The 13,689-nt window shown below is 37.4% G+C and overlaps 1 protein-coding gene across 21 annotated transcripts in view; it reads left to right on the forward strand.

Moving 5' to 3' along the window:
* The window catches only part of ANK3 (ankyrin 3), a 502,256-nt gene that overhangs the window by 363,735 nt on the left and 124,832 nt on the right, over positions 1-13,689 (forward strand). For all 21 annotated transcript variants that reach the window (XR_010024083.1, XR_010024084.1, XM_063103187.1 and 18 more), the window contains exons 17-18: positions 5,258-5,455; positions 11,846-11,944. Coding sequence is in view for 19 of the 21 variants with exons in the window: in XM_063103187.1 (XP_062959257.1) it covers positions 5,258-5,455; positions 11,846-11,944 (297 nt within the window). In the remaining 2 variants the exon portion in view is untranslated. The remainder of the gene's footprint in view (positions 1-5,257; positions 5,456-11,845; positions 11,945-13,689) is intronic.

The raw sequence follows: 13,689 nt of genomic DNA on the forward strand, positions 1-13,689 counted from the left end.
TGGTTGCAGGGCCCTTTAGTATCCCTAATGCTTTTTACACCTTTCTTTTACTATTCCATTTTGGGGCAGTTTCAGTTTTCTCCTTTAAACTTCGTGTTTAGATCAAATCAATTGTATGCATAGATTGATGAACTTGGGCTGTTCTAGATTTCTTTAGCTACCTTAAGAGATAAAGTTTTAGGTACTTTCTTCATTTAGGAAGTATATTGTCTTTGACAGGTGTTTCTCCTCAGAACCTCTTTCCCTGCATCTTTCAGTCACTTCCTGTCCCATCCTCTCCAAAATTGTACCCAATGAAATCTACAATTCAAAATCAAACTCCCAAACCTGCTTTTCTTCTAAATGCAACCTCCCCCCCCCGTAATTTCTGACCCTGACAAACATTTTTTCTATCATAAAGCCATGCCTTGACTTGATAAAACAAAACAAAACATAGCATTATTTACAATAGTCAAAAGGTGGAAATAGCCCAAGTGTCCTTTGATGGATGAATGGATAAACAAAATGTGGTGTAGATAGATATACATAGATGAGGGTCCTTCAGAAAGGTCAGAGAAAAATTGAATTAAAAGCTAATATGAATGTTTCCATAAATTTTTTTCAAATACCCTCATATATATAATCATTCAGCCTTAGACAGGAAGGAAATTCTAATACATGCTGTTACATGGATGAACCTTGAAGTCACAAGAGGACAAATATTGTATGATTCTACTTATATGAGGTATGAAGAATAGTCCCATTCAGAGACAGAGGTAGAATGGTGGTTGTCAGGGGCGGGGGAGTGGGGTTTGGGGAGTTACTGTTTAATGGATACGGAGTTTCAGTTTGGGAAGATGAAAAATTCTGGAGACAGATGGTGGTGATGTTTGGAGAATTATATGAATATACTTAATGCCACTCACCTGTACACTTAAAAAATGCTTTAAATGGGAAACTTTGTTTTGGTTATTTTACCATAATTTTAAAGAGAAAAATTTGTAATGGAATTTAGTGGTTGTCCATTTTATTTCAGTTATTTTAATATCCCTGTGCATGTTGGCTACTTTTCTTATAAGTAAACCCAGTTAAGAAACAAGTAAATAATTAGTAAGTGAACTATTCATTCCTCACACGAAAGTAATTACTTTTGCACAGCTTGTGTTAAGCAGTTTAGAATTGACAAGTTATAAAATAACAAGTGCAACAAACTCATTTTGTTAAATGAATTAAATCCTCCTGTCTATCCACAGATAGCTCTTAAACAGGCCAGTAGTTGGTACACTTGTAGTTGATTTCCAGCTTTACTAGTATATTTGTCAAACAAGACAGTATTCATGGTTTCATATCTGCAAAACATCTTCAACAAAAAGTTGAAAGCAGTTCTTTAAATATCTCCTGTAGGGTTGGCTGGTTAGTTCAACTGGTTTGAATGCAGCCTTATAACACCAAGGTCACAGGTTCGGATCCCTGTGCTGACCAGCCACAAAAATAAATAAATAAGTAACATGATTCCTGTAACATCCCATTAGCCTTAGGCATCTGTTTTACAGTCAGTTACACACAGCCTTGTGTAATGGGACATGGATTCTCATTCCCATAGCACAATTGCCTCCATAAGAGCCTGTGCAATGCCATCTGTGGCACATGTCCAACCATCCCCATCTCCTGGGGCAGTGGTACTGGTCAGGGACTTTGTGTAGACTTTGATCCTGAGCAAAGCCGGTTATACCTGTGAGACATTGGCTTCATCTACTAGAAAATCCAGAGCTACCACGGTTTAAACTGATGAGGCTCCATTTTTCTCATGACATAACTAGTCAGGAGTTAGGCAGAGCAGTTGTTGATGCTGGTTGAGGTTTGTTGTTGTTGTTGTTGTTGTTGTTTGTTTGTTTGTTTTTTGTTGTTGTTGTTCTTTCCCTTCAGAGACTATTGGAGCTCTTAACTCCAGGTCCCCTTTCAAGCAACAGGCAGGGTAAAAAAGCACAACGGGGCTTTTCCAGAAATCCTACAAGCCACTCCTTATTTCTCATTGGCCACTTCTCTCTGCAAGGAAAGATGGGCAATGCAGTTTTTCAACTGTGCACATTGCCAGAGGTTCTTTTACAAAGGAAGGAGGGAGAATGTGTACAGGGTAGGCAGTCTGCCTCCTTAACTCCAGGGAAACTCAGGCATTCCCGAATTCTGGCAGTGGTCAGAGAAATGAGGGACAGTGCCTCAACAGGGCTTGATAATTATATGGATGTGACAGCAGCAACCTCGATGTGTACTTTTCCTGAAATCACATCCTTTGTCCTTTTTCTTAGAGTATGTGATGACTCCTTCTTACCCTTTCTTCTATTTTTTAAAACTGGCAATATATTTTCTTTCTTGCACATGTCCTAGAAATATGATGTGATCTTAGGTAATTGGGGTGCTGAAAAAGTAGATGGGTTGCTATAATCCATTTTAGCACGATGTGCTCCCTGAGGCACAGCACTGTGCTGGAAAGAGCATTGGCTTGAGTTCAAACATAACCTGGACACTAATAGTGGAAGGGATAGTGAGCCTTAACTTATCTGTCAGATTTCTCTTCCATAAAATGTGCAACATGTCTACTAGTATGGATCAGTATTTTTGTGTAAGTTCTAGGAATAAATATAAAGTGTGATATACATACTATATATTACTTTTGACAATTTAAAATTACATTTGCTTTTATTTTCATTTTGAAATACAAAGGAATGTATGGCAAGCACTTTGTCCTCTACAGCAAGAGGGAAAAAATATAGATTGATTATTCTACAGTTGCATCTCTCACTATTTTATTTTCTTCTTCTAACTGCATTTGCCTACTTTAGTGTGTCAAGTAAGAATCATTTTACTTTCCAGAACACAGAAAGAATTTACAAAATTTAGAAGATTCCATTATAAGTCTCAACTTAAATAATTTGTTTACTATTTGAAAATATTTCTTAAGTCTTTCTGAGATTAACTTTCCATTCTAAAATAATACCATGAGTCGTTTTGCCCTTGCCTTATACATCCTTTGCATCTCAGGTGTAAGGCGTTCAGGATAAACCCCCTAAGCAATAACGAGTAACTTGTCTGGAATTGGCATATATTACAGAGATGTTAGGACATAGGTCTTTTTGGTGGAATTAGATGTAATCAAGAAGATTGTCATGCCTGAGAAGGTATCGAGCTCCCTTAACCTTGGTTAGGGGATTGAGAAGTGACTAACTTGAAGATTATGTCAGTAGTAAGAGCAAAAAGTGGTAAGATTCATGATAAGAAGCTAAATTCTGACTTTATCTTACCTTTAGCACTCTATTTAGTTAGTTTAGACAAATTGACTAATCATATTTCCCCTTTTAGCACTGCTTTGTGAATTTTCTCTCTTAGGCAGTTGGGGTGGGGGTGGAGAAACAGCTCACCCACTCCTGTCACTCACCGTAGAATTGAGCTCAGTCCAAAGCTCTGAACTTGGCTCTGAAGGTATTGGTCTCTGAAGGGTGTGTCTGAGCAGAGGGCTAAATGCTTCCCAAGGCAGCTGGGGTTTCCAGATGGCAGTAGGTCCAAACTATAAATAGGGATATAAAATCATCTTCTACTCTGGTTCATCCAGTTTGGCAGAGGCAGGTTTCAGAAGAGTCTAGAAGTGACATTTCTACCTTCATGGGTTGATATGCAATAGCATGAATCATCTGCAATTGATTACTAGAACGAGGGTTTGACTAGGACAGGCTAGTGACTTAAATATGAGGGTTAACTGTAGCAGGCTGGCTGATCCATGGGTGCCACAGCCCCCACAGCCCTCTCTGTTTTTTCTTTTTCTTTTTTTTTTTTTTTCTTTTTCGTGACCGGCACTCAGCCAGTGAGTGCACCGGCCATTCCTATGTAGGATCCGAACCCGCGGCCGCTGGGAGCGTCGCCGCGATCCCAGCGCCGCACCCTCCCGAGTGCGCCACAGGCTCGGCCCTCCTCTCTGTTTTTTCTGACCTACCTACATGGCTTTGAAAGATGGTAACTGATCCATTGTCTAAATCTGAATCATATTCCCAAGTACAACTTCTCAGATTCTATTTTCTTTCCCTATATCCTCCTGTCTATATTTTTAAAATCATTCTAATATGTCATTGGCATGTTTTATATAGTTAGGTTCATGTCTGTGTTAAAATGTTATCTTGCATTTCCCTTAAATGACTATGGACCAGGGTAAGGTCCCCAAAGCTCTTTTTCAAGGTACAACTTATCAACAGTTCATCAAAGGAATTTTGGTTGTCTTTATTTGAGCATCACAGGTCAGCCAAGAGAAGGATGCCAGAATGTTCTGAAAGCTCTAGTACACTTGATTTAAATTCTCAGGATTCCTTTCTTCATTTAATCAATATGTGCCAGTTATAGTGAGGCATTAGAGATATGAAGACAAATATGACACAATATATGCCCTCAACAAATTTGTATTTAAGTAGGTGGAGACAGAGCTATAAACAAAAGAATGCCGGTAAATGTCCCCAGCACTTTGATTAGAGTCTGTCAGGCTGGGAGTGGGTGTTGGGGCTTGGGAGGTGAGGAGAGGTAAAAAAAAAAAAAACTTCATGAAGAGTGTAACCCTTGAGTTGAATTTTCAACTGATAGATGTTGCCCCTATGGGCATGCTGGAGAAAAGTACTCTTGGTAGATTGAGGGAAGATAAAGAAACATGAGACTGTATTCTGTTTGGGGGTCCTGCGGGATGGCCAGTCTAGCTGAAGCAGAGCATAGAGACTAGAGTTTCATGAAAGGGGAAATCAGAGGAGAAAGTGGAAATAGATTATAGCATCTTGACTTCCGTGAAAATTAAAAATTTCAACTTGTAAGCAATAGATGGCCATTAAAGGGATTTTTTTTAGATGGAATAATGAAGGGCTCTGAACATGTCCCAGTACTACCATATTGCTTCTTGTTTCCTCATAGGGCTTCCTCCTATATTCAGTTTAAATAAAGTAAGTAATTATTGAGCACCTGTTAACACAACTACCTGTGAAAGGGAAATCTATATTCCTTTTGGAAAACCAGTAATACTCTGAGCCCTCTCACATTAAACTGTCTATATTAAATTGTTTTCCCTACTTAGGAATGCAGGTGACATGACGGCACTGCATTAATGGCACCACTTGGTTTATCAGTGTTTGCTTATTTAATCATGATTTTTTAAACAATCAAAGAAAACCACTGAAAGTACACTATTTGAAAATGCATTGCACACATTTTTGTCTTGTTACTGGGCATGTGACCAAGTGATTCATGTTGACAGAATGGTTACACTCCACTACACATCGCTGCCAAAAAGAACCAGATGGATATAGCCACAACTCTGCTGGAATATGGTGCTGATGCAAACGCAGTTACCCGGCAAGGAATTGCTTCTGTCCATCTTGCAGCTCAGGAAGGGCACGTGGACATGGTGTCACTGCTCCTCGGCAGAAATGCTAACGTGAACCTGAGCAATAAGGTAACCTTTTTCTTTTTCTACGAAGCATACAACAAAACCTCACCGCTTAGAAAGGTCACTAAAAATTCATGAAAAATCTGGGTCAAATAGAATGTGCGAAGTGTAATATTGCACAAAGATGTTTACCAAAGTGTTATTTATCGTAGCAAAAACTTGGAAACAATCTGTTTAAGCAATCAGAATGGTAAATAAACAATTCAGCCATACAACTGGGTATATATGAGTGGTTCTGTGTACATACAACCAGAAATATGAGGTCCACAACATTTTTGTAGTAACATGAAGATATTTTGTTATAATGTTAATTCAGAGAGCAACATTGTTGCTTCACCAGAACAAAGCAAATAAGAAGTTGCAAATTGTAGCCTGTTGCTTTATTCCACAAACATTTTGGGGGCTCCTACTCTTTGCCTATCCCAGTTTTAAGTCCTAGATTACTAAAAGAAATTGGAAACACTGCTGCCTTCAGAGAGTTCATTTTAACAACAGGAATTTAGAGTAGCTATTTTGTTAAATAGATAGGAAAAGTTGTTAGCTTACAAGTCTAGCCTTTGTACGTAAATTGGCAATTATGAAGGAATTTGTGAAGACTGTTTATACTCCTCAAACAGCCCTGCTCTCATCTTTGACATCTCCATTGTTAGTGAGGAAAGGACTGTAGTTTTCTCAAGCCAAGTGAAAGTTCACCCCACAACTCACCAGAAACATGTTAATGAAGCTACTGCCTCTCATTGCATGTATCAAAGTATATAGGTTGGCTGAATTGCTTATTAAGATCTGCCCACCAACAGTGGGGAATTCCTCTTTAACAAGAAGCCTGAACCCAGAGGCATCCCACAGTTTTACAGCCCAGTTGGCTCACCCTGTAAGTCAATACAGGTCACATTAACACCATCTATTATAAAACCTTCCCCTCAAATTCCTCATAAAACATACAGCAACGTTCTGAAACCTCTGAACTAAAACATTCAGCAGACATTTCTCTTTGTATTATTCATGAAATGTGTTTTGTCTTTCTTTATGACTAGTATTTAAATCATTTTCTACTTGAATTAGATGGTGTCATTTAGTAAGGCTTTTATGAGTTCTCTATTTTTGAAATACAGACTTTTTTTTTTTTTCTACATGTGAGATAGTTTTCATTTTAACTGGCATGTCGTCTGCCACAGGAATAGTGCTAAATGATGCAGTGCAGGAGACAAGAGAAATGCACTGAGACAAGTAAAACACATTCTCTCATAGAACAAGGGTCTGTTTTCCAGGAAAGAAAAATCTTGTTCTGAAATTTACACACTAAGACTGTACATAATTGCGTGAAATTTTTTTTCTAAAACATTTTTCATTCATGAGTATTTTCAAGTTGTTCATAGCATACATATTTCTTAAAACACATACCAGCAGCAACCAAAAATGAATGCTGAACTTGGAACACATGTGTTATCTACCTCAAGGTAACAAAAGTATGTGGCCAAACTTATACCACCCACAGTGCTTCACGATACGCACTTCTATTAAGTCTGTGTTAATTAAAGTAGCCTAGTCTTAGTAATATTCATTCACTATTTATAAATGCTCTGGTATGCATTCTTTATAACGGAGTGTTAATATATCACATCTTATTTTAGCAAATCAGTATATATTCTGTATTTAATTATACAAGTAAAAGTTAACTTAGTTTTTAAATTTTATTTGCAAATACACTTTTTCCATTTGGCACTATGCTTTGTTGCCTACCTAGCTGGCTATATAATGTCAGCTTACCCTAAGGCTATACACATGCTTAATATACTTAAGTGTTCATTTTAGGTAAAGTGCTCACTGTGTATAGAAATGTACATTTTGGCAGTGCTTGAGCTAGCCACACACCCACACACACACACACAAAGTGGGAATTGCTTCATTATGAAATGCTTCTACAGATCCTTGTACCAGCCAGTAAATAAATAAATAAGTAAATAAATAAATAAATAAAATGCTTCTAGGAGTCTTAATCGTGTTTTTTGAAAAAAAAAAACATTTGTGTGTATTGAAGTAATTAAGGTACATCATTACTATACTTGAAAAGCTATACATGATAAAACATACAGTGTTTTGTTTTTCTGTATGTTTTTACTGAGTGAGCTCTTCTTCATCCCAAGGAAACCATGAATAAAATTACATTAAATGTTTAAAAAAAAAATCTGCCAAAAACATAGGACAAACGTTTCTAAGTCTTTAGACTTATATTCCTGATAATCCATACTTTCTGGCATTTAGATTCTCTTCTGCCTAATCAGGTGATTGCAAAACTGTGGCATTTCTTAGCCATAGCTCAGATATCAGAGTTTCAAAATAGCAATAGTCTTATGGTAACAAATAATAAATAATTTAAATATTTTTAACATATGTGGCCTGTGTTTTGAAATCACAAAGTGTTTGGATCCTAAGTCTGACTCTTCCCAGATGTGTAATTTGGGCAAGTTAGGTGGCTTCTCTGAACCTCAGTTTTATCCTCTGGTAAGTGAAGATATTACGGTTTACTTCAGAGATATTGTGAGGATTAACTGAGATAACATTCAGCACCTTCTTTTAAGTAGAAAGAAATAGTTGTTTTAATTTTGAAATTATCACAACTTTGAAAAAGGGGAACTCCCTATGCTAATCTGAATTCCCAGCACTATAATTTAATGATTCTGTAGACCAAAAGACATACATAGGGGACCAGAGAAACATTTTTTCAGTTTTAGTATCTTGAAAATCTTTTTTGATCATTACAGAGCAAATATTCATTATTTTTTTCTGGTGTACTGATTTGTACCTTTCTTTTTAAACATTCCTTTTAGGAATGCATGTCTCAGCATTAATGGGAATCACAAAGAAATTTCAAATAGTCATTATAATTAGGATTTGTTTGAGCTTTTTAACTTTCTAAGATTCATTTGCCAAAGCACAGAGAGAAAAATACCACATGTCCTCACTCATAAATGGGAGCTAAGAGAGAAAGAAGGAAAGAAAGAAAGACCATAGTGGTGCATTGGACTTGCAGAGGGAGAGAGCAGGCCTGGGGTACAAAGTGGATGGGAGAAAGGGAGATGGGTCAGGTGGTCAGGGATAATTAGGTGGGGGACTCGGGAAATAATCATAATTTGTGGTATTGGACATGCTGCCAGTGTGGATCTGGCCATCACATCTTGGGCATGACTGGTGACAGTCAGCTTTGTATCCAATGAATATTCATAACGAATTAAAAAAAAAGATTAATGTGCCAATTTATAGACCAGCCTTATAACAGTTTGCTGCAAAATTCAATTTGCCATATTGACAAAGAGGACCTACCCTTTCTCAAGCTGAAGCCCATTCTGGCATCTGCTAGAGTGTATTTTCTCTTGTGAGCCCAGAATAGTGTATTTCATTACTTCTGCTAGACACAGTGCACTACTTTGACAATTGGTTTAAAAGTGAACATTTTTAATAGGTTTGATACCAAACTACAGTGTGACTGATGTCTATTTTCTTTAAAATTCTGCAGTCACCTGGCACAATATATACCCAACCTTGAACTCACCTTCGAATCATAGAATGTCTTTAGGCTGAAAATACTTTAGGAAAAAGATTTCTCAGTGTTTGCTTTAGTAGACTAGACGTTAGCAATGGAATGCTGAAAACCAAAAGACATACATAGTAAATCAGGGAAATCTGGAAGTTCTCAGCCACCTTTCTGAATAATGATACATAAGCAGAAATATTACTAAGGAAATTTTAAAAAATCAGTTGGCTTCCCATAAGCACATTGTACTTAGGAACTTCCAAGAACTTCACTGTACCTAGAAACTGCCTAGTAAGAAGGCATTTGTAAATCTTTGTATCCTTCCTCAATTGTCATGTTCTGTATAAAGTATTCAGTATACCCTGATGTGAAAACAGAAAGGCAGCAGAACTTTATTATTTGATAAGGAACTCTGACAGTTTTCTGTCCTTTTTCTCCAGGGCTGCCAGTGTTTTAAGCATCAATTAGTCACCGTCCCCTCCACCTCTCTCCCACCTACCCATTTATCACTAGATTTTATTTTCTTGCTAAAAATAACTATTAAATGAAAGATTTAGCTCTCATGAAAATTTATGTAGAACTAAACACTTTCTTGGTTTCACTGTTTCTTTCCTTATACTAGTAACCAGCAAGCAGTTCCCCAGTAGTTTTAAGGAAAAAAGATCCTGAACCCCATGTTACTGCTGAAGTGCTAGTGTTCAGTTTGATTCGATTTTGCTTTTGATATTCCTATTTACCCACACAGATTTTGCAGACCACAAATACCTACATTTTTTTATACAGCTAAAAGAACACTAAACAGAGCTGTTGTTATTCTAAGTTGATGCTCTCTCTGTTTCAAGTAAGTGCCATTTAAAAAATAAACAATGGTCAAAACCCCACAAATAATTAACAGGTAACTTTTGAACTCAAACAGGTCTGTGGTGACCTTCACATTATTTGTTTAAAGCTACTTAACCAAAACCATGCATATAAAAATAAAAGTTTATTTTTTCAATTTATACTGTTTTACCTAAAAAAAGGTTTGATTTTTTCCTCTGATTAATTAATTAATGGATTAATAATGCCTCAACAAGCTCACAGTGGTTTAAGGAAGACAGAAAGAAAACACAGTTTAAATGCAGGATTACAATGCTCTTCCTCGAGGTGAGCATATAGAAGGTGTGCACATAAATGTAATAATTTAGCCCTTTTTAGTGAGACAGGGAAAGAGAGAAGTCTGGAGAGGCCGGAAGTGACTCCATGCAAAGGTACAGAATGGGTAAACCATGTGCACAGCATGAGCACAGCCGAGGAGGAAAGGACAGAAGAGAGCACATTTTTTAGGCTTTCTGGGAACCACTCTGAAGTATTTTCAGAGTTGTGAAAAGTCTCAAACTTAGAATAGGTGATCATGACACTTTTACAAAATGTTATGGCTAAAAATATTACTTCCTCTAAAGTAGAACGTGGAACATTGTTCTATGATTATGTCAGTGTTTGGGTGGTGCCAATTTTGTCTCTGGCTTATTTTTCCTGGATTCCAAGTGAATTCATGAGTCTTCCTTTTCATATTGCCCCTTTATTCAGTTTGAGTGAGCTCCCTCCAAAATTCTGCACACATTATTAAAAAGTCACCTGCGAATGACTTTCTGAGTGTACAGTTTCTTTGATGAAATAGTAACCCCGACAGAAAGAACGTTCCACGTCTAGAGGGTCCTGTTCTCTTCCTGGAGCTGCCTGTGACTCGCCCCTTTCCTCTGAGAAGGAGGGCAGGCTGATGTCCTCCTTGCACACATGCTAGAGAGGTAGAAAGAAGTCCTTCTGGACTCAAGACATTAAGTTCTCTGCTCATAATGGATAAAAGAAAAGATTCCAAAAGCACTTAAAACAACTCACTTTCTCTCAAATAGTATTTAGGAAAAAAAGTTTTATAATTACAGAGGTTTTTTTAAACCAAAGTACAGTCTTAGTGATTTTTCTTTTCTTTTTCTCAGCCGTTGGAACAACCGTGTTTGCAAATTCTCTGATAGGATCAGTTTCAGATAGATACTCAGCCTTGTTAAACCCGTGCACCCTCTAAATGACCTGGAAATTCTCATGACCTAGCATTCACATTACATTTCACAGGTGACCTTTCCTAACGAGAAACAACATATGAAAAACAATATTTGGCATTATGGAGAGAATATTAACAGCATATGTCAATATTCACCTCTTAAAAAGATATTATTTTAATATTTTTTGCTAAAGCTTGTGCCATTGGTAATGTATTAAAAGCCCTGCATAATTTTGTAAAAAAAAAAAAAATCTCTAAATTTTGGAGATGAACACTGATGTATGTGGGGGCAAATAGCATCATGTCTAGGATTTGCTTTAAAATATTGCCACAGAGAAATGAATGAAAAGGAAAAGAGGGGTGGACGAGGCAGTAGGAAAACCTCGGTAACTGCTGAGTCTGTGGTAAGTATGCAAGGTTCACTCCATTCCCTCCACTTTTGAGTATGCTTCAAATTTTTCACTAAGCCTGCAGATAGCAATATTGCCACAGTGCTAATATACAGTAGTATATAAACTTTTTTATAGGGCTGGCCCGTGGCTCACGGGGGAGAGTGCGGTGCTGATAGCACCAAGGCCACAGGTTCAGATCCCTATATAGGGGTGGCCGGTTAGCTCACTTGGGAGAGCGTGGTGCTGACAACACCAAGTCAGGGGTTAAGATCCCCTTACCAGTCATCTTTAAATAAAATAAACTTTTCATAGATTATTTTAGACAGAGAAATTCTAGACTTACTATCCTGGACTTCACAAGTTGTTTCTCAAACATGGTTATGTGTACTGCGTTCCTTTCTGTAAGATGACTGTGTACTTTGAATCTTTTGTAGAATGGCCTGACCCCACTCCATTTGGCTGCTCAGGAAGACAGAGTGAATGTGGCTGAAGTCCTTGTAAACCAAGGGGCACATGTGGACGCCCAGACAAAGGTATAGCCCCCTTTTTTTCTCATACAAAAGGAATGTGTCTATACAAAGTACTGTTTGGTGACTCCTGTGTGGAAACAACTACAATTGTATAGGGGAAAACCAATCCTTCAATCGTATCTTTCATGCATTGTATTTCAAATCATATTTGTGTAAGGCACACCAAAGTTTCTGGTTATAGTGTCCCAGAGACTTGACTGGAGTACTTTATCCTAGCTGCATACCAATATTTCCCCTATATTGACACTACTGAGGCTTGTTAAAACAGACCTGTCCTTCAGGGACAGTATGAAAGCTTGTACCTTTTTTAATTTTTGTGATTGACTAAAAAAAATGCAAATAGACAAAAAAACTTGTCAGTAATTCATTACCTCTAACTTTGTTCAGCTTGGTTTATGAAAAAGGATATAAGCTAAGCCAAGGTGTATTCAGTTATTACTCTCTTGCTAAATTCCTTATGGTCTGTGTGGCGTGTCTCTCTCTCTTTCTCTCTCTCTCCCCCCCACCCCCATAAAACAGCTCTCTTTTCAAAAAGAAAAAAAACAGTATTGCTTAATTTCATATAATGACACAATTCAAACACAGATAAGAAAAATGGATGTTCTGTGTCATCAAAGATACAATTTCATATTATCTAATTTCTCTGAGTGTTTTCTTTAGATACTTAATTTTGTTACCTCTTCATATCAGATTTGTTATATCTACTCTAAAATGTCTTCTTTCTTTCTGTGTGTTATGCTTGACACAAGAAAATAATTCTTATTAAGTACTATGGGTAAAAACATTTCTGTATGTGATGTAGACAAGTTATGAGGTATGTGTACATATTGAAGATACTAATAATACAGAAGTATCGCCAGGAATTAGCCAGGTAAGGTGTTCCAGACATCAAAATCAGACTGAACTTAGCTTATTTTCTTTATTTGCTTAAATATTTTTATCAAGAAAGAATTCTTTACTTTGGAAATTCGCAACTTCCTGGTAAATATATTCACTTGGTATTGTTTTCTTTGCACACACACACACACACACACACACACACACACTTAAACACTTTATTAGGTTTCTCTCCTTTTATGGATATAAAATTCTAGAAGGCAAGGATTGGGTCAAGTTCCTCAATATTTTTCTGCTCCATGCACCAAAATTGGGTCTGAAAGTATGGCAATGATTCTCAAGGCCAGGTGGGGGTGGGGGAAGAGGAGAATGCTGCGCCCCTTCTGCTCTCAATTTGCACACACAAACCTCGGGGTAAGAGTCCCAGGTCTACCAGGGTTTCCTCCTCACCCAGCCCAACTCAGGTCACAGTCAGTAATCATTTTTGTGTGTAATATTTTGAAGCATGTACCTTTTCCTGCCCTTTACCAATAAGGCGGAACGTCTCATTTCAGAGGGCATCTCTTTGTCTTCCAAATTCTATTCCCTTCCTTTTTCTTCTCAGCAAAGCTCACAGCCAGCAAAAGGAAGTGAAGCTGGGATTGTCCCATCATTAGAGTAGAGCAGACATGCAAAGAGATGGTCGCTTGCACTTGCTGCTTAACTTTGGGAATAAGGAGTTTGTTATATCCCATGAGCTTTCCAGTTCTCACTGGTAAAGAGGACATTCCCAAGAAGCCTACATGATGGATATATACTATTTGATTCACTGGCTTAAATGAACAAATAATAGTAATAAAAATATCAAAGGCTCTTTTCTCGTATGAGGAAAAGACCAGAAGATTTCAGTACCAGCTTTTGCAGCCTTCCCA

Source organism: Cynocephalus volans, chromosome 7 (genome assembly GCF_027409185.1).
Source record: "Cynocephalus volans isolate mCynVol1 chromosome 7, mCynVol1.pri, whole genome shotgun sequence".
Lineage (NCBI taxonomy): Eukaryota > Metazoa > Chordata > Mammalia > Dermoptera > Cynocephalidae > Cynocephalus > Cynocephalus volans.